Consider the following 27818-nt stretch of genomic DNA (forward strand, 5'->3'; position numbering starts at 1 on the left):
AAAAGATCTTCTAAAAAAGGTTTCTCTTATTGTCTAGTATGTATACCTATAGTTGCACAGCTATTTTATGTTTGTTTGACATGCGTTATTTACATGCGGACTTTGCAGGTCTTTGACTTCGTGACCGTCTTATCGCTTTCACTTGTTGCAGTGAGAGTTACGGTGGCCTCCTTCGAGCAGCCGGTCTCGCAGCCAACAGCGACACTAACTGTCTTTTGCTTTCCTGCCTTTGCGTATGCGAGCGCATTAGGCACCGCGACCTTCCAGCCTTCACCTTTCACGTCTGCGCTCAGACGGTAGATATCGGACCCAAGGTATTCGGAGAGGTCTTGCGGATGGGGGTTTGTGGCCAGTACTGCAGCTTTTCCAGTGTTCTTCAGCTCGAACGTGCAGTAGGTGCCATGAGCAGGACTGGTCGAGTATCCGCTACTTGCGACCTTTCCAGAACCAAGCTCGATACCGTACTGAGCAGATGTCGTTACGTTAGTCGCGGTCGAAGCAACACCCACATTGTAGTGCAGAACTCCAGCGTCATCCATGAGCTTTTCGAGAATGTACATGTGCAACCCGTTTTCCTCATCGATGTACTCGTACTCCGAGCCGGAGTCGGTGCCAGCATGGAACAGCGCATCCACTAGCTGTCTGTAGTCTCCAATCGTCCAGTACCTCGCGGTTCCGTTGGGAAGATAAAAGTCAATTTGACGCGCATCCTGTGGGTTCGCATCAATCGTCCACTGGAATGGCTGCACACGATCGCTGTTCTTGGTCTTGCTAATCATAACGCCTGAGTCGGGGCAGAAGGAATCAGCACCGAGGCGCTGAACGACTTCAAGGTTGTAGTTGTTGTAGCCACGACCGTCGCACAAAGCGTCGAGAGTCGCGTTGCATGGTGGTGCAAGGTCACCAGCAGCGCCAAAGGAGATGTTGAATCCCATCAGGCTACCAAATGGGTCGACAGAGCGAGCAGTGATCTGCGCGACGACGGGGCCTGAAGCTGCGAGACCTGCGCGAGAGATCTGGAGAATTGGCGTGGTATCAATGAGACCAATTTGATGCTTGTCACGCATGGTGTGTAGAGACCCCATGGAGGCTCCTTGTACGGGTGGTATCTGCCAGCGTGTATGAGGACCTCCAGGTCCGTTAAAGCTACCTCGTGAAAGCATGCTCCAGGGACCGGTGTATGTGCGTCGAGGAGGGTCGCTGAAAGGATTGTTATAATTGTCGCCAATACCGAGCAGATGCGACAGTTCGTGAGCGAACGTAGCCATGCCACTAGATTCACCTTGGGTTGACGAGCCACCGCCAGCATTTGGCCAGATCGTGGAGGCTGCAGCCCACGACGACCACTCAACATAGCGAGTGCTGGCCCAATTTGGAAGCGTAGAGTTGTCTGGTGGCCCAAACTCCTCTGGGACATCTTCCTTGGAAAGGAACTTCATCTCACCAAACTCTTGCCATGTTGAAGACTCATCTTGGCCAGCAGAAAGGATGAAAGCCAACTCATATGCGTCTGCTGTATCATTTCCAACATCTGCGCGCCATGCTCCGAGCGCATCGGTTCTGAGATCGACTGAGCATGGTGGGCCTTCAGGGCAAGCGCCTTCGTTGAAACCACCCTCTTCATCGTCAACTCCATACTGGTAGCTTCTTGAGGGCATGCGGTATGGGCCAAAAACAGTTAGATCAACACCATACTTTCCGAAAGAATCACCCATCCAGTACTCGTGAAGCGTGTGGCCTTCGTTGAGATCGCTGGGTACGTTGAGCAGATCGTGGTAGAACTTTGGTACGTCATCGCGGCTCAAGCCAGCCGCAAGAGGCTGAGGGTTACCGAAGATATCTGATAGAGCCGGTAGAGTGACGACGAATGGTGAGTCTGGATAGTCGACGGTCACCATGGCAATGTTGAAGTTTCGGTCTCTGCCCTTGCGTGCCGGATCGGCCCAATTGGTCGTTGGTGGTGCCTTGTAATCTGTTGGAACATCAGTATACATATAGCGTTGTACACGACACGCCGACGTACCATCCCACGTCATATTGTCTGGATTGACCCAGTTTTGAGGATCAATCGGCGTGAACGGATTCGACGGCTGACTCTGGCGGAGAACTACAGCAGAAGCTGCGAAGTCAAGCATCATGCCAATGGCAACTGCCATGGAGGCCTGAGGTCGACTTGGAGCCACCATTGTTCTTCGCGAAATTCTATGAAGTCTGCTGGGCGAAGAGCAGACAGAGTGCGCGAAGATCAGGTTCCGAGAGAGTCGAGAGGATGTTATCATATATTCGGAAGCGCATCATCAATATTGGAGTATCTACCGTACCCATGGTGCCGGCTACGTAGGGCAAGACAGATACCCAAGTAGAATGCATATCCGGCTGCCTCTTACAGCTAGGTCGGTTTGTCCCGCTGGCTTGGCAACCAAACACCTGCTGTTTTTAGCATGAGGGGTTGATATTATTGATAACGGCTTTGCTTGGTCCTGCACATAGGTCGATCCTGGGCGTGTTTGTGTCCAAGGAGCAGATAGCTTGTGTCGTGCAAGGCTTGGTTGTACAAGGCTTACTTGTGCAGCGTCATCTTAGTAAACCCTGCGGAGCTTGTCCGCATTTGTGTCGCAAAGCCTCAAAAGCAGGTCAGCCTTGACTGGCGGGCACTAGGAGCCATTGATGGATTGTGTGGATGATGGCAAATCGCAGCGCAAGAACGCTACATGGCACAATGACAGAGGCTGTAGCTGCGCCGACATGGGTTCGCAGTTCGCGTACATGCGCGACGCCATTGCGCGCATTTAGCCGAGGTAGCTCGCCAACGAGCTCTTCCTTCCTTTCCTCGACCCATCTGCGCGCGACTCCGATACTACCTAGGTAATGCAACCGCTATACATAGCTCTTCATCTGAGAATGCAGCGAGCCTTCACATCTTACGTTTGTCTCAATGCTTATCAGGTTTTCTAAACAAGAGTAGAGATTGAGGTGAGAGGCCGACGGACGATGCACAAGTCGGGCCTCAAAGCTTCTTGTCGCTGCCACTGCGCATCAACTTCACACGACCGTTTCGAAAGCTTCGCATGGCTCGCCGCCTCCTTTGTAGCCAAACGACTAGAACCTTCGACATAAAAGGGCGTAGAGGCTGTCTTGTCGCGTGGAACGGTATCGTGTACTCAATATTCTTGTTCTCACTTCCACGGGTCACGTAAGACAAGCACACTAACCTGTTCTAGCCAACAAGATGGCCAAGACTCCTCGAATTCTGGCAACATGCATCATAGCGTATACCTATCCGCTTGAGGTAGTTTGGATGCAGGCGTCCAGCTCAGACGCAGTAAGACCTGCAGCGATACTTGTTCAGCACGCAATGCGTTCGAATCATTCCAACTGTTATTGCGGCTACGTCAGCCGCCTAGAAACCTCACTGCTGGACTTGGTCAAAGTCGAACATATCAAGGCGATTGCGAACTTATTACCGCATGCGATACGTCTCCTTAATCCAGTTCTTGCATTCTTTTTCCTATAAGACCGACCTCATAGCCATTCGTTTCATGCGCTCAAACCCTAGATGATAGTCCGCTTACTTCTAGCATCTTGATCTTCATTATAGTCTTCTCAGACCGTACCTCCCTGATCTCGTTATACCGTCACTATCATCGACAGCGCAAAAGACAACCATGAAACCGTACATTCACAACGCCAAAATAGTGATTGCCGTCGCTGGTCTGACCCACGGGTTCTGTGTAGCTGGGATGCTGAACGATAGCATGGTATATAGCTTCTCGGATGTCAGTGACTCTCTTTTCTAGCTTCAGGATTATACACTGAATTCTTTTTGCAGTTGACTGCCAGTCCAGTGCTTGCCTGGACATCCTGTTACGAGAACTTGTGAGCGTCTCCAGCATTCTCAAGCTAAACAACACTAAACCCCATAGCATCTGCGCTCTTCTGGAAGTTCCACTCGACTACGCGGTACCATCCCTTGGTACCCTCAACGTAGCTATCATCAAGAAGCCAGGCCCAACCCATGATGCACAAGAAGTCCTTGTCAACCCCGGAGGGCCTGGTGGCTCTTCCGTCGCTATGGTGCTTTCAGATCACGCCGCTATCGAGGCCAAAATCGGCACCAATTACTCCCTCGTGGGAATCGATCCTCGTGGTGTCAACAATAGCGAGCCCACAAGCGACTGCTTCGTAGGGTACCCCTTCCAAACCCGTAATGCCTTCCTCTCGGATGCATTAGGCCTCGCGGATGTGACATCGGAGGCAATCTTGAAGCGACAGCATCAGTCAGCGTTGGCGTATGGCAAGTGGTGTACAGGAATGTACTCCGTGAATGGTACTGCAAGATATGCCAACACGGTGGCCACAGCTCAAGATATGCTTCGCTACATCGAGGTTCGTGCACAAGATCGTGGGCAGCCCTCACAAGATGCCAAACTGTGGTACTATGGCATTAGCTATGGATCCATTCTTGGTGCCACCTATGCCAGTCTCTATCCTACCCGTATTGGTCGTATGATCATCGATGGTGTGCTCGATCTGGAAGACTACTATGATGGCGGTTGGGAAGCAGCCATCGATGACACCGATAAAGTAGTTAGCTACTTCTTCAAGTACTGCTTCGAAGCTGGTCCAGCTTTGTGCTTGTTTCACCAGAACGCCACCTCCTGGCAGGAACTCGAAAAACGCTACCAAAGCCTCCTGAGCGATCTCATGTCATCACCCATTGGTCTAGGCGACCCAACCTCGAACACTTCGATCCTCTTTGCACAAACACAGGGCGTGCTCCTCTCACCCTACGTGCTCACCTGGACTGATATTGTCAGCCAGATGTTTGCGGCCGTGTACCTGATCAGTCCGATCTATGTTTACGTCATGGACCTCGTCCTTGTTGCGCTGCAAACACAGGACGTGGAGTCGCTCGCTGCCATAACAGAAAAAAGTCAGATCAGTACCTTTCGCCCTCAATACGACGACCGCATGGCAAGGACACTAGTCTCTTGCGTCGATACCGACGGTCGGTCTGACAAATATACTGACTTTGGAGAATACAAGAAGTTTGTCAACTACATGTATAACCGAAGCAACTCTGGTGGACTTAGTGTGGCTGCTATCAATGGGCCGATTTGTAGCAAGCTGGACGTGCGGCCGCCTGTCAGTCAAAAGTTTGACGGAATACCACGAGTGAATGGTACAAGCGCGCCGATACTATTCGTGAGCTCTATCGCCGATCCCATTACACCTCTTTCATCGGCGAAGAAGATGCATGGCCTATTCCCTGGCTCTGGGCTTCTCACTTTCAACAACAGCGGTGTAAGTGATTCGGTAACATGGCCTTGATACCCCTTTCCTCTATTTTACAACTTGGACTGCTCGATGCTGACCGGTAGTTGCAGCATACAGCGCACTTTCAGAATGTGACATGCGTTTCTGAGTACGAGACGCAGTATATGCTCGACGGGAGTCTACCTCGTCCAAACACCATGTGCGAAGTCAACGAACCAAACCCTTGGAAACAACTGGGGGATATACTCAATGCCACGCAATCGTCGCTGGGGTTGAGTGGGCTGTGAAGGCGTGGATGATCTGTGGCGGAATCGTGTTCATCCTCATGTCTTAGTATTTCTATAACTTGAATGCGAGCCTGTGAGTGAATGAGATTCAGCATTGTACTATGTATACAAGTGATGCGGGCTAGACGAAGGAGGCGCAGTAGTAAGCGGGGTAATGGCGGGAAGGGGCGAGGCCCAAGCTCCAGTCCACGCGTGCCTGTTGTCTAGGTACTCACTCACCCACAACCCTTCCTTGATGATACTTGGACTCGCAATCCGAGCACTACGACCACCCATGACGAGCGCATACTACCTTGCAAGACCGCTGTCGTCTCGATCTCGCAGCGCCTCACCGAACATGGCCGAAACCCTTTCTCTCGACGAGATCCCCACCCTGACGTTGCTATACAAGCTTAAGAAGATCGAACCCCGCGACGACCATGCCACGTCCAAACATGAAGCATCCGATGCGCTGAACAACAAGATCAGCGTCATACGGCAAGACATCACAACCCTCGCCGTCGACGCCATCGTCAACGCCGCCAACACTTCACTGCTGGGCGGCGGAGGCGTTGATGGCGCCATCCATCGCGCAGCGGGGCGGGGCCTGCTGGACGAGTGCGAAACACTCGACGGTTGTGATACGGGAAGCGCCAAGATTACAGACGGCTACGAGTTGCCCAGCAAGAAAGTAATCCACGCTGTTGGTCCGATATACTGGAAAGAAGGCGCGACGCGCTCAGCAGAACTCTTATCAGGCTGCTACCGCACCAGCTTAGACTTGGCAGTTGCGAACGGGTGCAGGAGCATCGCTTTTTCGGCTTTGAGCACTGGTGTATACGGCTACCCGAGTGGTGAAGCCAGTCTCGTCGCGCTCGAGACAGTCCGCAAGTTTCTTGACGACGAGGCCAAGGCAGACAAGCTTGACCGTGTCATCTTTTGTAACTTCCTCCAAAAGGACGAGGACGCCTACTTCAAGAACATCCCGTAAGTCCCACATGCTGCTTAATTCATTCCATCTACTTACTTTCACCAAGTAATTTCTTCCCACCCATTGCCTCCGACTTCAAGACGCAAGAGGAACAGTCTACCGAGCCGTCCGAGCTCGCATCGCAGCTTCCCGACGCCCCAACGGCCGAGCCACAAGATACCGACGATATCCAGCAGCCATCCCCCAAGAAGCAGAAGACGTCCGATACCGACGATGACTTTGTCGTCGTAGAAAAGGAGGATGTCAACGATGACAAGTCCAAGCCTGAGCTTTGAAGCTATCACTGGTGGATGATTTTATGGATTGGCACGGAGAAATTTGAATATCACGTTTGACTTGCGTTGGTATGCATTGCAAAATGGGCATAAGAGGCGTTTGGTAGTCCGGCGCGGGAAGTTTATACCCTGGATACGACTGATGAATTACATCTAATGACTATAAGTGGAGGTTAGCGCGTGGATTCCAGTCAATCGTTGTATGTTTGTACTGCGTCGTGCATGCGCCATCCAAGAGCCCGTCTCAGTAGTCTCTCGTCTTCTGCTCAGGCAATATGTCGCACCTTCCTCCCAACGAATCCGACCTCCCGCCTGGTCAGTATATCCACTTCCTGTCCAAGAACGACTTTTTGCTCAAGACCAATCTCTTGCCCAGGAGTTCTTGCCCAAATGTGCCTCCTCGAACAGGGTGGTTGTAAGTATGAGATGCTACTTCATAAGTATGCTGGGGAGCTCTCTACAATTTGGTCACGCATCGATAGTCCTTTAGGGCATTCAATTCACTACCGAAGAACTATTGACATACAACAACAGCTGCAACAACGTCCGCCTCTCTTTGACATCTGATCCACGATGTTTAATTGCGCGCGTCCATGTCCTGTATTACTCTTCCTCTTCTTACGGCCAATGCGTTTCTTGAGGAGGGATGTTGTTCTGATAGAGTGAACGTGAGCGTCGTGGGCCATGCGTCAAACCATTAAGCGGGCTAGCCACACGTGGCATGTCAGTGACATCTTCGCTTTGACGTGGCATAGAGCGCATGCCACCGCTGGATGCTGTACGAGAAGTTCCGACTGATCCAGGCGGAGTATCGAGAGCTGGGGCCTGCGAGTTGCGATGAAGACCAGCGTTCGCTTCGACATCTGATGCATTCTTTGCACGTAGCGCAGGAATGCGCCCATGAAGACACCTCCGAACTAAGGTAACAAGAAACAAGACAAAAGCTAAACCTATGATTCCGCCCAGGACACTGGCAAAAGTTATCAAACCGGTCTTGCTCTCGCCAGGATTTGGACGATGCGTATCTACCCAGTCGGACGTTGATGTGGGTGTAGGCGTGAATACCTGGCTATGGGCGAGAAACGTGGAAGGCGTCGAGACTAGCTCCGTTGGCACAGGCACAATAGCAGAGTCGGACCATGCAGGTTGTGTCCACGCTGGCTCGCTCCACACCGGTTCGCTCAATCTCAACTGGCGAGCCTGGAGATTATTAACGATAGTAGACGACAGACTCTGAGCGGCAACACTTGACGTTATCATTACTGTGACTTTTGTTGGTTCTGAGGTGGATTGAAAAGCGCTCACCGGCGCTGCAGAGATGGCCGACGCACCCGAAAGAGCGATGATGAGAAGTCGTGAGAACATTGTTGAGTAGAATGCACGCGGCGGCGATATTTGCATGCAAACAACGAAATGTGATTGACAAGAACAGTTGGCTGCCGCAGGTTGTGAATCCGTTTGTCTTTTTCTTCGCTTTCCTCCGTGACCGATCCTGATTACTGCGTAACAATAGTCCAGGCGCTTTGAGTGATTGAGTGCTTGCTTTATATCTAGTACTTCAATGTTTGTTGACCTGTGATGATCTTATTGTAGGTACATGCAGTGTATTGTGAAAACATAGTCAAGGTTCGTCAAACAACGACTATGAAGGTAATGATGACGAAAATGCCGCACCATGTAAGAGCAATATGTCTCGATCCGACAGGATACAGAATCAGTCCAGCAATCGTGAATCACACGTTTCGAACGTACTTGACTGGCCCTGCATACACATGTCGACCACGAAGAACATAGTAGAAGATTGCGAACAAGACGACTATACCATATCCCAAGACGGCCCAGTTCATGTCTGCTACCGTCGGTCGGGGTCCAACAGGGAAGAAGCAAAATATCCAAGCGAAGAAGAGAAAGAGGACAGCAATGATGTTGATCGGCAGTCCTAGCCTTCCCAGATCGAACTTGGATGGCAAAAGCGGTTCGCCGCGTATACGTTTCAATGCGATACATGAGATCGAGATCATGTACGAGGTCAGCATTGAAGCGACACCGAGGGAGACGACCTGCATGAACGCGACAGTGGAGCCAAGATTGATGAATGAGAGGATAACAACGAACACCAGCGTTATGTAGGCAGAATTAACTGGTACTTCCCGCTTAGGCGAGACCTGCAAAAGGTCAGTATGATATTCTCAACAATAGATGACGGACACTGGAAGCCACAAACCTTGCTGAAAACTTGTCCAAACGGAATACCGTCATCGCGGGCGAAAGCGAACACCTGACGCGAGCTTGCAGCCACAACTGCAGCGCACGCGAAGATAGCGATAGCCAACATCAAAACTGTAAGTGCAGTTGCGCCCCCTACCGACTTCGTTGTGTCCACGAATACCTGAATGAAGGGCGTTCCAAGCGGCGTAGTAAGGACGGAGATAGTGTCGGTCACACAGAAGCAGAAGGTGATGGCCATGACCCATCCAAGAAGCCCGTTTCCAAGCCAAGTCCACATCATGGCGCGAGGAATGACATGAGCAGCGTCACGTACTTCTTCTGCCATGTGAGCACCAGCTTCGACGCCGACGAATGTGCTAGTAGCACTTGTAAGGCCAAGAATGACTGCGAACGGGAGATTTCCCCACATCATGTTATCCTGGAAGACCGAGAAAACCTCGCTCGACGAGTGCGTCCGGTCGCTCATGACCCAAAGTGGTATGATGACAGCGAAGAACCCAACGACGTGTAGTATGACAACCCCACCCTCCACAAGGGGTAGATATCTAGAGAGAAATGTGTTGAAGATTAGGCATACAGCCAGAATAGCCCAGATAAGTAGTGTGCCATGCCAAGCTTTTGGGTTGTATGCCGGGTTATTCAAGATGATGAGGCCTTGAATTTGCTTGCCAGCCAGATACGAGACGGTTGCTGCTGCTGTCTGCCAGCCTAGGACACCTAGCCAGCCTACCAGATAGCTCAGAAATCTCTGGCAGCTGGGCGGCGCAAACTCGGATACCCAGTGGTATTGGCCGCCAGACGTGGGCGCCCTACCAAACGTGAGCGGGCATGCTTGCAAAGCCTTGATCATACTCACATAGATGCCATTTCAGCGAGAGAGGCGACTACGAAACCAAATCCAACCATGACGATGAGATATCCCCAAATCAGGCCGGCAGTTCCACCGTTAGATAGCGCAAAGACAGATGTAGCCAGGATGGCCTCCCATGTCGATAGGAGAACTATGCAGAATCCCAAGATGGTAAAGGAACGGAAGTTTCGCCGTGTCTCTTGCGTCTTCCCCATCCGTTGCATGTCCTGCACATCCGCTGTCGTCGCGTTCTTTTCTACCAAGTTGTAGTCCTGGCTTTGGCCATGGTAATCACCTCGGTCCCCCCTGGCATGAACCTCTGCAGACTTGTGAGAAGCCATGGTGCGGAAAGAGGGTCGACGCTACTCCGCGATGGAAACCTAGGATGGGAAGAAAGACAGACTGCCTCCATTGTCGGGGTAAGCCTCAACTTATGCTCAAAGGCTCATGCGCTTGTTATCTAGCTTATTACGCCCTGCATACGATATGGAATCTCAATGAACCCTGGACGAAGTGCCATAAGGAAAATATAATTGTGCGCGTCGACGCTGCAATAGAGTCACCCAGGTTTGATTCAGTGCATGTAATTGGTGGATATTCGGGCGTACAGTAAGCAACAATACCTGTTGTCGCACAACGCAGATCGTACTGCCGAAGGCATGCAGACCAGGCAGGTCGTACCGGCAGAGAGGTGATACCGTGTCTGAAGATGCAAGCAATTTGCCATCGAAGCTGTGACTGGCCATCCTTGCACGTACCATGCGATGTTCAGGCCACTTCTGCACGTCGTACATGTTTGCAGGTCTAGACGCTTATTTCGAAAACTTGTGAACAAAATATCTCGATAAGGCGCCATGTTCCGAAAGTGGACACGACCAGTAGCGAAGGCCGCTTGCGATACGTACAAGAGCGTCGTTGAAGGTCCAGAGAGAGAATGAAATGATTAGAAAGTGCTGGAGGATAGGGCTCCTTGCTTGACCAAATCAGGGTAGTGCAAAGCACCCCTGCTTGGCATCATCGGCGTCTTCGGCGTCTTCGGCGTCTTCCATCGCGTCGCGCTTTCACCGCAATGTGGAAACCTCCTCACTCTACAACAGACTTGCAACAGATTGGATGCCTTCTTCCGAATCAAGAAATCATGCTCGCCCTGCCCCACTCGCATGCCTAGAGTGTCGTCGTACACATTTGAAATGCGATGGAGGCACACCCATCTGTGCGCGATGCCAAACCCGTGGTTTTGCGTGTACTTACAAGCGCTCTGGACGAGGTCGCCGACGTGGCATAACGCGTCCAGATACTGAGGACCAGCCGACGTTGCAGCAGACTCTGCCTGCTTCTCCAAATCCCATTGCGCAATCTGCCGTCAATCAAGCGCCAACCTGCACGCCTTCTGTATCGCAATGGTTCCCACTCGACAATGCAACCGCTTCACCCGATCCGGCCCTACTACAACGCGGACCATCAGACAGTCCACCACGCCAGCATATCTCATGGTCGGACGATGAGCAACTGGTGAATCTTTATTACCTCAACTTCCACCCAAGCCACCCAGTTCTGCTTCCCAGGGATATGTACTGGCAACAAGGATATCCTCGATACTTGAAAGCCATAGTCCAATTTATTGGTGGTCATTTCTCTCATGCGGCATCGCTAAATGATTTGCGCGAGAGTGTCACGCGAGAGTTCGACCAAAGTAACGAAGACACAGTCGAAATGGTCCAAGCAGGTCTTCTTTATGCCATCAACTTGTTCGCGGAGAATTCTTCTGAACAGGGGCAGAGACTGCTCGATACCACGATCGAACGGGCCTTGCGGCTTGGCATGCATCAAAAAGACTTTGCTACAACGCATGCTGGTGATCTTACAGTGCTTGAAGAAAGCATGCGAAGGAGCTGGTACGAATTGTATGTAATCGACGGCTGTATCGCCGCACTACAGCGAAAATCAACGTTCAAAACCAACACGGTCAACGCTGACGTGCTACTGCCGTGCGACGACTTCATCTACGAAGCCGGCATGTGCTTCATGCCAGCAACAATGGCAGACTTCCACGGCAATGTATTCGCAGAAGAAGAAAAGGTTTTCTCGTCTTTCTGCTATCGTATTGAAGCTGTGCGCCTTCTCGGGCGAGTCTTAACTATCACAGGAAAACACGGTGTGGATAGAGACCTCGTACAAGCTGTCGACAACGCACTTGCTGCTTTTCTCTACCACTTACCGCGATCCAAGAGCGAAGCGGAGATTTCGAACACGTTCGGTGATCTAGACGAGCTCATGCTCCAAGCGCACACTATCGTTCAATGGAGTACTATCTTGCTGCACTATCCCAGAGGAGATCTGATTTCTCCGGATCTATTGACGCACGACGTACTGGGTGCCAACTGTACAAAGCTTCTCTGCCCCTGCAATCGTCAACATATACACTCCGTAAAGGCAATCGAAGCATCGAAGACCATATCCATGTTAGCCGCCCTACGCTCCACAACCCAGAAACATACTCCGTTATTTGTCTACCCGTTGGCCCTTGCTGCCGTGGTGCAGCTTTCTATTGGCGCCATGCACGACAAAAGCACTAGACAATGCCTGGATCAACACTCTGATAGAGTCAAACTACTTTTAGGCGTACTCAAGTCCATGAGTCGACAATGGTCGGCTGCTGGGATTGTGCTACGTACGCTAAAAAGAGTTGCTTCGGCAGTGTTCCGTACCTCTTGTAGTGCATCCCCTAGCAGCACAGTAACACCTCCCGCCGCATCGATGGAAAACGTTACTTTCCCCGATTTCGATTTACAAGATCTGTATGGGCTTGTAGGTCTCGACAACTCTACACTGGGTATATGAAAGGGTCTTCACGCTTCTGCGTAACTATACAAACAAGGTCATACTGCCATGAAGACAATCCCATTGCTTCATATGCGCAAATTCTGCCTAAAGACGGACTTGCATCCTTTTCTACCGAGGGTACCGCCCATCTCCGGCCGAGTTGACCATCTCCGAGGTTCTTACGAGAGACGTTCTTCAGTCTACCACGTCGTGCCACTGATCCTGATTGGGAGATGCATCAAACGCTGGTCTCCCGATGTTGGCTGCGGAAGTCTTCCAGCACGAATATTGATCTGCAGGGAAGGGTGCAATAGCTTCGGCGCCGCCAGGCTTGCATCCCTTTCCTTCCGCAAAGTCAAGAAATCATCTTCCTCTGCGTCATTGGCAAGATGTTTGTTCTTCTCTTTGTGGTCCCTCACGGTCATCCAAGGCACAGCCTCACATCGCTCTGGGCAAGCTGGATAGTCATGGCCGGTCCAAACCTTGACATCGTCTGGTAGTTCGAGCAGCTTCCGCGCTGAAGCATACAGACTTTTCGCACTACCACCTGGAAAGTCGCATCTTGCCGTGCCGATATCAGCATGGAATATGGAATCACCGCAAAATACATTGCCTGTCATAGCATCAGTGCTGCCTATCACGACAATCTTCCAAGCACACCTACCACCAATTCGATATCCAATATGATCCGGAGTATGTCCAGGAAGGTGCATGACCTTTACTTCCAGCTTCCCAATCTCGAACACTTCATCGTCTTCGAACAGATGATCGAACGCGTTCTCGTACTCCATAGCCGCAATCCCATACCTAGCGGCAAATCGCGCCTGAACCTCTCGGATTCTCTTACCAATGCAGATTGGTGGTCTGAAGCCTTGCTGCGAGGATAGACGTTGTTGGAGGTAGGAAGCTGCCGTCAAATGATCGGCATGTGCATGAGTTTCCAATATCTTCTCGATGTGGTACCCATTCTCTGATATTGTTGCCAATAAATCGTCGGCTGTTTGGGTACTGATCGTCTGGGTGTTCGCATCGTAGTCGAGTACTGGATCGATGACAACGGCTCTGTTAGTAGCCGGATCAGCCACCACGTACTGCCATGTGCCTGTCTTATCTTCGAACGAGCTGTGTACTACGGGTTCCTTGAAAACGGTAGTTTGGGTAGTGTACTGTGCTCGATTTACTGCTCTCATTCGTGCTTGTACGGTTGTAATGGTTGGATCGGCGACGGCAGCACTTGCTTGGCTGGTGTAGGTGCACAACGTTGTCGAGCTAGCTGGTTTCCTTAGTCGCATTTCGTGTCTCGTATGAGCTCGTTGGTGTAGCAAGCGATGTTGCTGTCTTCCAGTCTGGCACTCGGAGACGTAGTAGGGCGGATTTGGCAGTTCCCGGACTGCTCGTGTCCTCGTAAACAATCGTAAGCTCTTCATCTCTTGAAACTATACGAATGGCGCTGTCCACAAGCCGAGCCTGGCTCGACATTCCCCTCAATTTGCGTCGCCTTAAGAACACCGTTCAGTTCGGAGAGCAAGTTATGGCGCCACCTCTTAAGACAGGGTTCGGCGTCTACCCCACAAAACGGAACGCCGAGGACACTCACAAGTCGCCGATGTTACAAATGTCTCAAGGATAATCTTTTACTTAGCTGTTACTGTACATCGTCTCTCACATAATCGCCTCGTTTCATGGTTCCATTGTTAGCGATAAAAGAGATCGGACATAGGATCTGAGGCTTCGAGACATTACACATTACCCTCGCTGTCACTTGGCAGCCTATCACGTTCCAATACCTCTTCAAGATTCCTCAGCCTCATGAAAGTAGCAGTTCCTGCTTTGGGAATGCATTCGGTGTTCAAGCTTGTCGCACTGTCTCCCGTCCGGACTGCTCTAGCCGCGAGGCAGCCGTCAATCGTTCGAAGCTTGGCTACTGTCACGCCAGCCACCACCACATCGAGAAACCACAGAGTTGTTGTCATCGGAAACGGCTCAGCTGGTGTCGCAGTCAGCCATCAACTTCTACGGAAAGGGCATTTCAATCAGGATGATATCGCGGTCATCGATCCAGGAACATGGCATCATTACCAACCGGGCTGGACATTGGTGGGAGGCGGTTTGAACGACAAACAAAGCTTTAAAAGGCCAATGAAGGAACTCGTGGAGCCCCGAATCCGGTTGTATGATCACCATGTCGCGGCCATTCACCCGGAAGGCAACTGTCTGTCCCTAGGAACTGGTGACAGGATTCATTATGATCAACTCGTCATCGCACCAGGCATCAGGGTCGATTACGGTAGCATAAAAGGTCTTACCGAGGCCATGGACAACCCAGACAGTCTCGTGGCATCCATATACAGCTACGAACACTGCGACAAGGTCTTCCGGAATATACAGCGCTTAGAGAGGGGCTCAGCCATCTTCACTCAGCCTTCCGGTTTAGTGAAATGTGCGGGTGCGCCACAGAAGATCATGTGGCTCGCTTTGGATCACTGGAGACGAGCGGGCCTGTACAATAATGACTCGAAGAAGTCTGCGATCAAGACCATCTTCGCTACTGGACTTCCCACTATGTTCGGCGTACCGAAGTACAGCGCTAAGCTCAATGAATTGCGAGAAGAAAGAGGCGTCACAGGACTCTTTGAGCATAATCTTATTGCTATCGATGGAAATGTAGCGACGTTTGATCGACCAAAGGGCCAGCAGCCGGTGAAGCAGCATTTCGACTTTCTTCATGTTGCGCCTAGGAATGTACCGTACTCGTTCGTCGAAGAAAGTGGACTCGGTAATGAAGCAGGCTTCGTGGATGTTGACCAGCACTCTCTTCAGCACAAGACATTCAAGAATATATGGTCCCTCGGTGATGCGGCGAGTCTGCCGACGTCGAAGACTGTAGCTGCAATCACGTCTCAGGCGCCCATCCTTACGCAGAACCTCTTGCTCGGTCTGGAAGGCAAAGAACCGCAGTCTGCGTATGACGGCTATACATCATGTCCGCTTTTAACAGGCGAAAAGAAGGTGCTTCTTGCTGAGTTCAAGTACGGCGGGGTGCCGAAGGAGACGTTCAAGAGTTGGTTTGGGATTGACCAAGGGGCTCCTCGACGTGCATTCTATCACTTGAAGAAAGACTTCTTCCCCTGGGTCTACGATAGATACCACGTGAAGGGACAATGGGGTGGACCGAAGGGCTGGATCAATTAGCTTGCGCAAACTCGTCTTGGATTAACCCGCTTGTTGAGCCTTCTGATGATGGGTCATCCCCAAGAAAGCACCGAGATACCTACTTTAGGCGTTGATATGCTTTTGTTGATATCAAAAGCGGTGGCGCTAACTCTTGTTTCGGTGGTTCGCGGTGTAAGCACGTCGCAAAAGCCCGATAGTTCGTTGGAAACCCGACATATACGAGTGCAGGGATGTCTGAACCTGACTATGACAGATTTTGAAATGCATACTGCATATTTCATAATAAAGCGCGTAGTGTTTGATTAGCCTCGTTATTCAAAATCTCAGCGTACATCATGTTTGCCAGGTTCACAGGTGACTGTAGTAAGAGGCGTAAAGGTCACCGACATTACGACAGCTATGTCAACGGCAGCGTAAACAAGTCCATCGAGAAAGAGCTCATCGCCAAGCTTTCGGAGAATTACGGAAGGAACAAATGCGTCTCAGTTCTTCTCATGCTTGTCATGTTGAGCCTTATTGACGCTGGTGTGGGTGCGAAGGCGAACTTCGCAGTAGCTGTCCTGATGTCAGTTCGCGTCAAAACACTGGCGGCCTACCTTTTTTCTAGTGAATGGGAAATGGAACCATAGTGTCAGTAGATGATTCCTGGCATTGGATGTACACGTCGCGAATTTCCCATGGTTGGGGTGGACATGTACGCTAATTCTTGAAATAGCGTAGCGCACATCATGACGTAGCTGCATGCCTCACAGTGGGGATCAGAAGTACAATAGGGCGCGCGACAGTGATATATGTATACCTCGAGGGATCTCTTCCGCGTTATCGCAAAGGACATGATCTATCCCACTCCTGAAATTATGAAACGATCCCGTTACTCAAAGTCATGACTACGAAATCCCTCGGATCTTTTGCCGGGCTTTCATCGGTCATGCTTTTGTTATTTGGAAGGCCTCTTATCACGGCACGTCCGAGTCTTGGAGAACAGGAACGAGCGGCACATGGTGCTCAGCGCTTGTGTTCCCTTGCTTCTGTTCGGCAGGGTTCCGAGATGGATTTCTCTTGGCCGTTCGGAATCACAGAAGCGCGACGAACTCGTCAAAACCTGAGCCACGGCTTTGGGCCGGATTGACGCACCGGCGATGAACTCGTCTGCGTGTTTACATTCCTCTATCTTGTACCCACCTCGACATGCCCAGTGAGGATCCACCCAAGCTGAAAAAGACTCTGTATCAGGACGTGGAGGTGCCGTTTCATCCGATCTTATCTTGGCAGCCAAGGCGCGCCTCCGCCCCCATGGGACATCTCCACCTACCAAGTCCCTGAACAGATGCCCGGATGTTGGTATTAGGAGCTGCAGACGGGTATCATGCCGGGAATGTTGTCCTGGCACGCGACATGCCTATCAAGAAGGCGTCGAGTCGTTGCTATCGGTGGCTGCGCAGTGACGCGCGCCGCGAGTATGATCTAAGATCAAGAGTACAGGGGGATGCGACGACATCATTAGAAGGCTGAGTGCTACCCAGATTGTTGTGCTTCCACTGCTCCCAATTCTAGCTTTGTCTTCCTGTCCTCTCTATGCAGACTTCTATATCGATCTACTTCACTACCTCATCTCATTGAGTGCTTCAACATAGTTGCCCACGATGAACGCCGTCCGCAAAGCTGTTCGGGCAATGTTCCCCCCACCTCGCGTCGCTCCTGATGGTCGCGCAGAGTGGCCTTCTCGAACACCATACGTACTGGCGTCCATGGGCGGAGCCATGGGATTCGGAAACCTGCTGCGTTTCCCCTCGCAGGTCTTCAACAACAATGGCATACAATGGTTCATTCCATACTTGATGGCCGTCTGCCTCCTTGCAATTCCAGTGCTTATCTTGGAAGTGGCCATCGGACAGGCCTACCGTAGTGGCTGTGTCATAGCTTACAACGGCCTTGATCGGCGCTTCACTGGTGTTGGTCTCGGCATGGTCTGTGTTGGCTACGCTGTGGCTATCTATTACATCCCCATCCTTTCCTGGGTGATGGTGTACTTTCGCAGCTCATTCCGGTCGGCAGACGACTTTCCTTGGAGAGAATCCACAGGATTACTTCGCGCACGTGGTGAACCAGGTTCCTGCCATCCCCGCGGTCTACAGCGATGACGGTAGTAAGGTCCTCCAATATGCTTCTTATCCCGGTGTTAACCTCGATGGGGAGCTCGTTGGCTGGGTTCTGTTTTCTTGGTTCATTGTTTGGATCTGCTTGTACAAAGGCATCGCCATCACAGCTCGCGTTGTCTACATTACCATCGTCTTACCCATCCTCATGACCGTCATCCTAGTCGGTCGTGGTGCTTCGCTACCCAACGCTGGCCGAGGAATCAAACTATACTTTGGCGAGTTCAATGGTGATCAGCTCGCTGCTGGCAAGATTTGGCAAGCTGCGACTAGTCAAGTCTTCTACTCTACAGGCGTCGGTTTTGGCTACTATACTGCCTACGCCTCCTACAATTCCAAGTTCTCCGATGCGGTCCAGGATGCCATGATGATTTGCAGTGCAAATGCCTTGTTCGAGTCCTTCGCTGCCTTTGCAGTTTTCGGTGTTGTTGGATACCTTGGTTTACAGCCTGGTGTTGGCGACCCAGTCGGAACCTACACCCTTGGTTTCTACACCCTTCCCAGCGCCATCCAGGAAATGCCCGGCGCCCCATTTTGGGCAGTCTTGTTCTTCTTGACTCTCTTCCTGCTCGGTATCAGTTCATCTTACGCGCTCCTCGATGCCATGATCACAACGATCTGCGACACTCACTGGGGAAGAAAATACAAGCACTCGACCATCGCCACTATCATCACTGTCATCTCGGCATTGACCTCGTTGTTCTACTCTACCGGGTTTGGTTACGAAGCCACCAATGCTGTCGACGCACAGATCAGTAACATCTCTCTGATCTTCGTTGTATGGGCTGAATGCGTCTGTGCTACTTCCTTCTATCGCTTTGTCGATGTAATTGGTCAAGTAGGCGCACCGTCATTTTGGCTTTACCAGTGCTCGTACATTGGCGCTCAGATCATTGGTAATGCCATTGCACATAGCGTCTCTGACAAAATTGGTGCTGGTGTTGGTTTCGGAGTTTACATTGCAGGCACAGTCATTGCTGTCGCTCTCGCAAAAGACCCTACTGTTCCAGCGCCACGCTTCTGGGGCCGTAACAAGCTTTTGAACCGTATCTGGTGGTTCGCCCTTTACTCTGTAAGTAAACTGCTTCACCTCGAACGTATATATCTGCTAATATCACATAGGGCAACCAACTTGCGCGCGACCTCAACTACGTTGTATGCGTCGGCAAGCAATGGCGACTACCTGTCTTCTGGGCTCCTATCCTGCGATACTTTGCCGCCCCCGTCTTGTCTATCGTCTTTTGCTTCGCATATCCCACTTTCTACGCTACACGTGGCGACCCACTACAAATCTTCGCTTTCATGGTTGCCCATCTCATCGTTTTGGTTGTTCTCGTTGGCTTCATCATACCGAAGAGCTTGAATGTCTTCGTACCTCCAGAGCGACGCGATGAGGGAAATAGGCAGTACGCTCCGATGACCGTTCTTGGGAAAGACGATACAAACGTTGTCGGTGGTGTTGCGCCGGGGCAGGAATACGAAGCTGGTTTGCCGCCGGCTTACGAAACTGACAAGGCAGCAGACAAGAAGTGAGTATCGTCAGAGTGGCATCTGAAGGTATTAGATGTGCGTTATCAGTGGAGTGGCCCATTGCGACACCGCCTACACATTTAGCCTAGCAACAAATGTCTGTGTACATGATCACAGGATATTTCCATTGCGCCGGATTTGCCCATCGCACTTTCATTCTCCCATGTCGCCCTTCCTCTTCCATGATCATCAGAGAAGTCTATCGCATATGTTATTAACATCTCGTTTCAGATAGCTTGTTTCTTCGCTCAATTTTGAATTTCGAGACCTAATCACACAAGTCGCGGCTTCAACAATATTCAACAGCCTGCGTACTAGCTTTCGTCGCTATGTAATTGAATAACTACTCCGATGCAGATCTGCTCGAAGTAAAAAAATTAGTATCTATAGCACACCTTCACTTCGATGCTCAAAATCCCCAAGCCGCTCCACCAATAGCTGCCGCTCCGCCGACCATCAGCATCGCGCCAGTAGGCATCGATGCACCTGACGCCCTTCCCTCACTCACTGAAGTCTCTTTCGCCGATTCTCCAGCCCCACTCATGTCTTCCGTGTTTGCTGGTGTGGGTGTGGGTGTGGGTGTGGGTGTGAGTGCCGGTGTAGCCTCCACAATCGTAGCAACAGCATATCTCAGCGACGTCCATGCCCTCAATTCCGATTGCGAAAAGATAGTCGGATTACCACTAGGAAGAGTGTAACCCTCGCCGATAGCGTCAGCATCGCAGGTGATTGGAACCTCGCTGAACACACCAGTCCATGTACAAGCACCGTTTCTAGTCTGCACACCAGAAGCGGTCAGGTGGAACTCCCATGTCTCGGGACCTTGTAACATAGTGAATGGAGTACAACCTTTTGGTTCTATAGTCGGAGTCTCAACAGGTAGAGCAGTCTCATAGAAAGACCAGAACGCGGCAAGGGCGCTTGAGTATGACGCAGATAACGAAGACCGCTCGTCTGGAGCTGTCAAATAGAGATAAGCAACTTGTTTAGCGAGCAGTAGGTACACTGAACATACAGGCATAGTACCATGCCACATCGGTCGACGAAGGTGCTGGAGTCGTAGTCGCAGTTTCGGGGCAGATCTTTTCGTACGTGGTGGCTGTTTCGTCGGAACCCATCAATGTAAGGGTTGGCTCCATCTCCCACATCAAATGTAGATAGGTGAGGTTGTACTGCGCATTAACCGCGCTCGCTAATAGCGACGCTACCAGAAACCTGTTCATCATCACTCACGCGAGGCGACTTTATCGTCTGAAGTGTTGCTTGAAATGCTTCAGCACCACGTAGGACGCGTGAAGTCGCAAGGCCTTCATTCTATCATATTTCTACAATTAAGGCCAAAGCCAGAGTAGGCAGCTGCCAAGGTGTTCTCGACCGGTTGGATGATGGAAGGATGCAGTCTAACCAGAAACTTGACAAGCTTATTTTTGAGGCGCAGGTAAGAATAAGGACAATGGAGTTTTGGAGCTAGCGCGCAGTTGTTCCTACGTACCTGGTAGGCCTAAGCGGAACAACAACTGACAGACCGCGTGCCAGCCTTATCCATCGCTTGTAATCATTTCGGCTATCAACATCGTAAATGGACCCATCCCCGTAATCTCTGATAGCGTACTTGTTTGTAATCATCAACAGTAGTATACGCGCGCACTTTTCCTGAACTTTTCTATCAGCCCTCAATTCGGCGGCTACCTTCTGGCGGGAACCTAGAGAGCAGCAACACGACGAAGCCAAGCAATGCGACAGCTGCATTACACACGAAAGTTAGACGACTTTGACCAATCTCAGCGAGTGAAGCGAAAGCCAGTCCGAACACTGCTGTAGTTGACAAACGCGCAATATTTTCAACGAGCGTGATGCCGCTCAGCGCATCGACGCGCTCGCTATTCGGTAGCATCTGGAGGATCGATCCTTTGGACGCAGCACCCGTACCTGCAGCAAAAGGTAGCAGCACAGCAACAAGGTACATTTGCCAACCTTTTGATACGAATACGGCCAGCCCAGTAAGTATGCCATCGAGCAAGAGACTGAAGCGCGCATAGAACAGATCAAATGCAAACGTCTCCTGCTCGTTCCTCGGCTCCGGGTTTGGCGGCTCTTCATTTTCCAGAGGATCGACAGTTTCCGTTACTGCGGGTGTTGGTGGTATGATATGAACCTGCACGGGTGGCTCTCTTTCTTCTTCCTCCATCTTCCTCTTCTCGCCGTCATCAAGCCACTTTCGCCCAGCAGTGATGATACGAGGGAATATCAGCGAGAGGAAGCCACCTCTCAACGATGAATACAGGAAAATCAATGCTCCATTCTCCTTGGTCCCAAAGTTGAACTCAGCGGTCGCGTACATCTGGAGGAGTACGGGAATATAACCAGTCGCGAGAATACCTAGGAAAACGCCGATACCAAGAGTTAAGGCCCCAAATTGCATGCGCGGGCGACCATCGGGTAGTGTCCATCTTTGTGGTGCAAATATACGAAGAGGGCCGAAGAATCGCGCGATGCCAGTGCTCTTGCGAGGTTTCGCATCTTCGTCTTCTTCCGGTGGTGCCATGGCCGGGAGCGAGACTGCAACGTACACGCAGCATAGCAGGAACAATGCCAAAGTCATACGGAAGGGTGCAAGTATGCCGAAGTAATCGCCAACAACACCTCCGATCAGGAAACCAATGGCACTCCCGAAGTACATGCAGCCCTGGAGTCGGCCCAACGCACCTGTCCTCCCTTCATGCTCAACCACATCCGCCACCAAAGAGTTGAGACAAAGAACGTAGCCATTGGGGCCACCAACTACTGTGATAATCTGCGAGCATTGTACGATCATGATACCCACTTTGCCGCCGTGCATAATACCGATGTTCTGAACAAGCAGACGAACAGCAGGCCAAAAGATCTGTATGATTAGAGCCGACTTGACACCCAGACGTTTGATGGCCCATCCAGCTACAAGTAAATTGACGAGGCCAAATATTGTTGTTGATGATGCAAGAAGGGCAAAAGCTCGAGCCGCTCCAGCCTCGATTTCCCGTCTGGCACATATATCGGTAGCGTTGGGATCCGGCTCATGGTGTTCGTAATACGCATCGCAAGTCAAGATTCGAAAAGCGTACAACAAGGGAACTTGGGTGATGCCGAATGTTAACGATACGAGGAATGCGCATAGTAAAGCGCGGAATAGCACCGGGACGCTCTGCTTTCCTTCTCTTTCTTTTGGCTCGTCGTGTGGCAGAAGGGGTGTCGTCTCTTCAATGGCAGCGGTAGGCCTCATAACTTGCGTAACAGCCATCTTGACATCTGCTTGGAACTGTGAAGGAAAAGCTTGGTGTTGAGAAAAGTCTTATCGTGATGCGCAAGGCGAATTGACTAACGCACTGCGGAAGCTGCATCCGGGTATTGGCGGTATCGCCGCCACGCGCATCTCCAGAAATCCCTCTCCACACCGACATTATGAAGTGGGGAATGTTGCATGCCTATCGCAACGAAAAGCAGCGCGTTTTAAGAGCTCAAAGTTTGATGTCGCTGTAGATTAACATTGGACAGGTATAGGAATCAGCAATGACGTCAGCCCACGGAATATTTCCATTCCATCCTGGATACGTCCTTATATCCAAGAAACCTACCTAACGTCGCGCGCGAACGGTACTCTTTGACGTCTCTATCATCAAAGCAGATTGATGGTACTATTTGATACCTTCCTGGTTGCTCTTCTCATCGATGCTTCTCTACCATCCTCCCTCCTTTGACAACCTTGACCGAGAAACGTACCTAGGTAGCCTTTTATCTGCCGTGGTGGAGTGATAAGATCGGGGGAGATCAGAGGCATCAGAGCGCTGTGTATTCAGACTATCTGTTCGCGTGTATAGTCTGGTCTCCGAAGAGATGGTTCCTAATGATAGCGAGGGCATAGTAGTCATGGTTGGGAGATTTTCATGAGGTCACTCGAAATGTGAAATCGCGATAGTAAAGATTCGATTGAGATGCGATATAATGCATCTTGCATGTTGGTATACATCGCTCAAAGTGGGGTATGCCGATGCTAGTTGTGTCCTCCATTTCCAAACAAAACGCCGCCTATGCCGTTCATATATACACCCAGTTCCATGCCGAAAAATGTGAAAGTCGTAGCCCCTGTCCTGGCACGCTAGCAGCTGCCGACGACCTAGACGAGGGTTCTGATAAAGGCCGGTGCGAGAAAGTATTCCCATCTTCGGCAACAGTATCGTTGTTGCAGTGCGCTTAAGCGAATTCGAAGCGCTCGTTGCAGTGAGACATCTCACGGAAGCAGTGAGGGCAGAGGTCCAAGCCTTGCGAGGTCAAGCCAAGTGCGGCTGATGCGGCGTGGAGAGTCTCGCGGGTTGATGTGGGTGCCGCGGAAGAGGCTGGGGTAGGGGCGCCTGAGGCACCAGCTGGGGTGGAAGAGACGGAGTCTGGGGATGTTGTTAATACGGATCGGTAGATTGAGTTTAGAGGGGAGACATACCCTTGAAAGAAGGCATTTTGATGTTATTGATGGATTGAAGCTGGGAATGTGGAAGAATGACGTGTGTTGTACTGTTGGTGTTGGATGTGGTATGAGATGGATGCAGATGTGGATGATGGATCAGATCCCCCAGAGCCACACATTCCTCTTATACAGCTCCGCCTTCGCCATCCCTTCCCAACATGACCCTGAAAACAGTCACCAAAGAAAAATTGGCGAGCAAAAATCGTGTGCAACAAGCACCATCCCGACTTGTCCCGGGCACGTTTCGAGAATTTGCGTCGAACGACATCAAGATGATGCGCCACGCTCGCCTCACGCGCTAAGTGGAGTGATGATAACGCGTGTGACCCACTATTAGCCGCTAGCGCGGCTGAGATTTTCAGGGCCGCAAGCTTGAGGCTCGCCATAGTGCATTTAGACATCGGCTAGAATGTAATTTTGCTTCGAAAGGGCTTCTTGTTGACCGGTCTGGTGCTGGCTGAGGCACGCTTGCGAAATCTTTGACTCTCGCGATACAGCGATTAGTGGCCCGGACAGATGGAAGATGAAGTTTTGCTGTCAACAGAAGTGCACCGGGAGATAGTCGGTGTAGCCACACTGGGCCTGCCGGATATTCACATGTCAGACATCTGCTATGGGTCGCTACGGTTTCAGACGACGTCATCGCGTTATCGTCATCGGCTGTCGCGATCTTCAGGTGCGATGCATCCACCAGCCTCGCCAACCTCTGACACTTCACATCGCAACTAGATCACGTTAAGGTCGTATGCTACGGGCTGACCCGCTAATGTGTCGTTCCGACTTCTTTATTACACGTACTGCTTCAGGGGCTTCCCTGATTGGATGAGCGCTGTGCAGTTTCCAGTCTGTTGAAGCCGGAACTGACAACGTTGGATGTTTCGCATACGGCGCAGATAGTCCCACGCCTATAACGTGGCATATGTGGGCTGTGTGTCAAGAAGAAGCTGAAGATTATGCTTGTTAAGGCTGCAGAAGTTTTTGAAAAGAGACTTTGATGGACAGGTATGGCCGAGCGAATGTTGCATCCAAGAAAGTCTTCCGCATGATAATGCATGTGGTCAAAGATGATCGTGGACTTGACGAGTGTTGAAATTAAGGTCGAGTTTGTTTACTTGAAGTGGTGGTTGTTCAGGCGCAGAGTGATGGCCGCTCCGCTCTTCTGGATTTCGGTCATTCGGTATAATGATACAGCGAGAAATACACCGCGCCCCGAGGTTAAGAACACATGTGTAGGTAAACACGAATGCTGCTCAAGTCACAGTATACATCCTTACACACAATGATTCCTTCCAATCCTCTTAACGCAGATTACGCATGGCCACTTTGGGACAATGAACCGATTGAAGACGCCTTTGAACTCGATACCTCTGGTGGCATTGACAAAGCCGTCGCGAAGAGCGTTGCGCGACCCTGGCTTTTCGGCTTCAAGCCCACTAATGTCTCTTCGAACGATAGAGCTATCCTGATTCTGGGTGGAGGAGGATATGTGGAGCTCATGGTCGGAAGAGAAGGCGTTCAGGTGGCGAGGTGGTTAGCAGGCTTAGGATTTCACGCTTTCGTGCTGATCCACCGCTTCCCCAACAAGGAGACGAAGAGTCAGGCGCCGGTAGATGATGCAAGGCGGGCGTTGAGTCTGATCGAAGAGAAGAACCTTGCGCGAGGAGGTCTGGCTGTATGCGGTCTTTCTTCTGGAGGCCATCTCGCTGCGTCTTTACTTTCGGAATACCCTAGAAGTTGGAACAATCCCGATGCGAAGAACGATCTACCCAAAGTCGAATTTGCCATTATTGGTTATGCGCCAATCTCCACGAATGCGAAGGGTCGTCAGATCATTCCGAACAAACCAGCTCTTGAGCCACCGGAGAAGCAGACGCTGTATGATGAGATGCAGCCAGATGAGCTTTTAAGACATCCCGCACCACCGACATTCGTTGTATATGCTGGAAACGATCCCGTTGTGCCTGTGACCAATGCGTACCGGCTTGCTGAAGCTATGACGAAAGGTGGTGCGGCTGTTGAACTTCATGTCTTCTCAGACGCGCCGCATGGATTTGCATTGGACACACCAGGGATGCCGGTGAGCGAGTGGCCGACCATGTGTGAGAAATGGATGAAGCAGTGCGGATTTCTTATGTAACCAACCGAGACTGCGTAGATGGCTTCGTGTCTTGTTCATCAGCTCTTATTGAGATTACATCGTATTCCTTCTTCCAGGATGCTTAGTAGAAGCTCTGGCACGGACTTTCGGGGCATGGTCATTGGAAAAGCGGTAGCTGCTATCGAGCAAGACGAATATCCAAGTCCCAAGATCGGGCGTAGCTGTTGGATACCTTCCAAGATTCTGCCATGTCCACTTCAATACTTCGAAGCGTCTACTACGGTCAACGTACATATTTGCAAGCAGTAAAGCGATAACACATGCGCTGAATCTGAATGTGGCGCCGTGAAGTATGTTCGATACAAGCCGATATCGAAATCCGCATACGACACCGAAAATAGCAATGCGATCTGCGACAACCAGATTTTCGTAGTCTTGAATTGCTCTGAATATAGCGTAACAGCCGTGCTGAGACGTGGCACGGTCCCAAGAGGTAGTGAGGTTTCTGTGTATGCCAGGTGTGAATCGGTAGTACTCGTAACCCTGGAATTTGTGTGATATAGTGTAGTAACGTGGTGGCTCCTTGAACACGCTGGGCATAATCACTGGTATGGTCACCTGTTTTGCTTAACAGTTTAGCAAGATTCCTTTCCGCCTCTCTCTCTGCCTCTTCGAAATAGAGGTACGTTACGAAACATTCGAGCAGGGAATGATCCGTTATCGCGACTGACAGGACTGCGACAGTCCACTTGCTCTCTTCGTAAATATGATGCATAACCTTCAGATGTAACTGGATATCGACAGAACTAGCCTGATCGATACACTCCTGATCAATCCAGACGAACTGGCATTCACGAGATCGCGCGAACAACATAGCACGATGGAAGACAAGTCTTGGGCAGCTAATAGGGCTCGGTTCGCACGGCGTATCTTCCGAAGATTTCGATATACGATATTGTGATATTGGAGGCAGACCCTGTAGAGACGGTGTATGCTTCCAGCAGTAAGACACGGTGACGTAGTCCATATCATGCTGGTGCTCGTCCGGAGTGGTAAGCCGGTATTCATTATAATTGTCGTTTGCAAGCCATTGCTCGCGAGACACGGGCGTAACAAATCGAAGTCTAAGCGGCGAGTCGTATGATTCTTCATAAAGTGCTAGGTCGATGATTCGCTCTACTCTTTCGTGAAGAGCTTCCGGAGTGTCATATATCTCCTTAAGGGGAACACGGTCGTCGCGCTGCATGTTCGTAATTGACAAAAGCTATTGGAGAACGAGTATACGAAGAGTGTTGCGGCGTCCAGCTGGAAGTGCCTCTCAGTGTCCCGCGCTTATTGTCGATAGTCGTAATGTGTGGCGAGCGACAGCTGTGGTTTTTTCGGTGGATATTCAAACTAGATATACCTAGAAGAAAAACGCCACTGAGATGTAGCGGCTACGCCACCGGGGTGAAGAAGCTTTAGTGTCGCGTCGATGTTCCTGCTGATCCGCAACGTAAGGGGGAAGGAAGTCCAGATTTGTGGACACCCACGTGCATAGCGGGGTAGAGATGTAGCGAATGAAGTGATCACATGGCTAAAGAATGCTGTTACTGGATATCTTGAAGCTACCCAAAAAAGGGTACAGACAAAAATGCCTGTCCGCACCAGCTAT

At 50.9% G+C, this 27818-nt stretch overlaps 15 protein-coding genes across 15 annotated transcripts; 6 read left to right on the plus strand and 9 right to left on the minus strand.

Moving 5' to 3' along the window:
• Nucleotides 1–89: 89 nt before the first annotated feature.
• On the minus strand, nucleotides 90–2135 carry CC77DRAFT_951324 (M6 metalloprotease; the record flags this gene model as incomplete). Its single annotated transcript, XM_018535370.1, has 2 exons — nucleotides 90–1972; nucleotides 2024–2135. 2 exons carry the CDS (start codon nucleotides 2133–2135, stop codon nucleotides 90–92), a joined length of 1995 nt encoding a protein of 664 aa, XP_018378680.1.
• Nucleotides 2136–3391: 1256 nt separating this feature from the next.
• Nucleotides 3392–5614, plus strand: CC77DRAFT_675172 (alpha/beta-hydrolase). Its single transcript, XM_018532715.1, has 4 exons — nucleotides 3392–3776; nucleotides 3830–3876; nucleotides 3924–5304; nucleotides 5388–5614. The coding sequence occupies exons 1-4, from the start codon at nucleotides 3666–3668 to the stop codon at nucleotides 5562–5564; spliced, it is 1716 nt and encodes a 571-aa protein (XP_018378681.1). The 5' UTR covers nucleotides 3392–3665; the 3' UTR covers nucleotides 5565–5614.
• Nucleotides 5615–5901: 287 nt separating this feature from the next.
• Nucleotides 5902–6809, plus strand: CC77DRAFT_951329 (MACRO domain-containing protein 1; the record flags this gene model as incomplete). Its single annotated transcript, XM_018535371.1, has 2 exons — nucleotides 5902–6530; nucleotides 6581–6809. The coding sequence occupies 2 exons, from the start codon at nucleotides 5902–5904 to the stop codon at nucleotides 6807–6809; spliced, it is 858 nt and encodes a 285-aa protein (XP_018378682.1).
• A 224-nt stretch (nucleotides 6810–7033) lies between these two features.
• Nucleotides 7034–8214, minus strand: CC77DRAFT_1026772 (hypothetical protein). Its single transcript, XM_018526323.1, has 2 exons — nucleotides 7186–8214; nucleotides 7034–7124 (listed from the first exon to the last, which is right to left on the minus strand). Exon 1 carries the CDS (start codon nucleotides 8172–8174, stop codon nucleotides 7428–7430), a length of 747 nt encoding a protein of 248 aa, XP_018378683.1. The 5' UTR covers nucleotides 8175–8214; the 3' UTR covers nucleotides 7034–7124; nucleotides 7186–7427.
• A 328-nt stretch (nucleotides 8215–8542) lies between these two features.
• Nucleotides 8543–10229, minus strand: CC77DRAFT_1036425 (amino acid transporter; the record flags this gene model as incomplete). Its single annotated transcript, XM_018527014.1, has 4 exons — nucleotides 8543–8974; nucleotides 9034–9847; nucleotides 9895–10144; nucleotides 10184–10229. 4 exons carry the CDS (start codon nucleotides 10227–10229, stop codon nucleotides 8543–8545), a joined length of 1542 nt encoding a protein of 513 aa, XP_018378684.1.
• Nucleotides 10230–10547: 318 nt separating this feature from the next.
• Nucleotides 10548–12729, plus strand: CC77DRAFT_1036426 (hypothetical protein; the record flags this gene model as incomplete). Its single annotated transcript, XM_018527015.1, has 2 exons — nucleotides 10548–10579; nucleotides 11022–12729. 2 exons carry the CDS (start codon nucleotides 10548–10550, stop codon nucleotides 12727–12729), a joined length of 1740 nt encoding a protein of 579 aa, XP_018378685.1.
• A 182-nt stretch (nucleotides 12730–12911) lies between these two features.
• CC77DRAFT_1036427 (putative metallo-beta-lactamase domain protein) lies at nucleotides 12912–13901 on the minus strand (the record flags this gene model as incomplete). Its single annotated transcript, XM_018527016.1, has 2 exons — nucleotides 12912–13324; nucleotides 13376–13901. 2 exons carry the CDS (start codon nucleotides 13899–13901, stop codon nucleotides 12912–12914), a joined length of 939 nt encoding a protein of 312 aa, XP_018378686.1.
• Nucleotides 13902–14547: 646 nt separating this feature from the next.
• On the plus strand, nucleotides 14548–15903 carry CC77DRAFT_951339 (Sulfide:quinone oxidoreductase mitochondrial precursor; the record flags this gene model as incomplete). The annotated part of the gene is made up of 1 exon (XM_018535372.1): nucleotides 14548–15903. The coding sequence occupies one exon, from the start codon at nucleotides 14548–14550 to the stop codon at nucleotides 15901–15903; it is 1356 nt and encodes a 451-aa protein (XP_018378687.1).
• A 1625-nt stretch (nucleotides 15904–17528) lies between these two features.
• Nucleotides 17529–19574, plus strand: CC77DRAFT_1036429 (SNF-domain-containing protein; the record flags this gene model as incomplete). Its single annotated transcript, XM_018527017.1, has 3 exons — nucleotides 17529–17909; nucleotides 17959–19113; nucleotides 19164–19574. 3 exons carry the CDS (start codon nucleotides 17529–17531, stop codon nucleotides 19572–19574), a joined length of 1947 nt encoding a protein of 648 aa, XP_018378688.1.
• A 415-nt stretch (nucleotides 19575–19989) lies between these two features.
• On the minus strand, nucleotides 19990–20794 carry CC77DRAFT_896445 (hypothetical protein; the record flags this gene model as incomplete). The annotated part of the gene is made up of 2 exons (XM_018533534.1): nucleotides 19990–20525; nucleotides 20587–20794. Coding segments are annotated over 2 exons (744 nt in total), but the record flags the coding sequence as incomplete, so codon positions are not given.
• A 375-nt stretch (nucleotides 20795–21169) lies between these two features.
• Nucleotides 21170–22830, minus strand: CC77DRAFT_1003594 (MFS general substrate transporter; the record flags this gene model as incomplete). Its single annotated transcript, XM_018523216.1, has 1 exon — nucleotides 21170–22830. The coding sequence occupies one exon, from the start codon at nucleotides 22828–22830 to the stop codon at nucleotides 21238–21240; it is 1593 nt and encodes a 530-aa protein (XP_018378690.1). The 3' UTR covers nucleotides 21170–21237.
• Nucleotides 22831–23798: 968 nt separating this feature from the next.
• Nucleotides 23799–24058, minus strand: CC77DRAFT_1068023 (hypothetical protein; the record flags this gene model as incomplete). Its single annotated transcript, XM_018529062.1, has 2 exons — nucleotides 23799–23989; nucleotides 24043–24058. The coding sequence occupies 2 exons, from the start codon at nucleotides 24056–24058 to the stop codon at nucleotides 23799–23801; spliced, it is 207 nt and encodes a 68-aa protein (XP_018378691.1).
• CC77DRAFT_675347 (hypothetical protein) lies at nucleotides 23917–24667 on the minus strand. The gene has a single exon (XM_018532717.1). The coding sequence runs from the start codon at nucleotides 24465–24467 to the stop codon at nucleotides 24066–24068; it is 402 nt and encodes a 133-aa protein (XP_018378692.1). The 5' UTR covers nucleotides 24468–24667; the 3' UTR covers nucleotides 23917–24065.
• Nucleotides 24668–25345: 678 nt separating this feature from the next.
• Nucleotides 25346–26203, plus strand: CC77DRAFT_1068024 (alpha/beta-hydrolase; the record flags this gene model as incomplete). Its single annotated transcript, XM_018529063.1, has 1 exon — nucleotides 25346–26203. The coding sequence occupies one exon, from the start codon at nucleotides 25346–25348 to the stop codon at nucleotides 26201–26203; it is 858 nt and encodes a 285-aa protein (XP_018378693.1).
• Nucleotides 26204–26297: 94 nt separating this feature from the next.
• Nucleotides 26298–27760, minus strand: CC77DRAFT_675279 (hypothetical protein). The gene has a single exon (XM_018532716.1). The coding sequence runs from the start codon at nucleotides 27408–27410 to the stop codon at nucleotides 26448–26450; it is 963 nt and encodes a 320-aa protein (XP_018378694.1). The 5' UTR covers nucleotides 27411–27760; the 3' UTR covers nucleotides 26298–26447.
• Between the last annotated feature and the right edge of the window lie 58 nt (nucleotides 27761–27818).

Source organism: Alternaria alternata (assembly GCF_001642055.1).
Source record: "Alternaria alternata strain SRC1lrK2f unplaced genomic scaffold CC77scaffold_48, whole genome shotgun sequence".
Taxonomy (NCBI): domain Eukaryota; kingdom Fungi; phylum Ascomycota; class Dothideomycetes; order Pleosporales; family Pleosporaceae; genus Alternaria; species Alternaria alternata.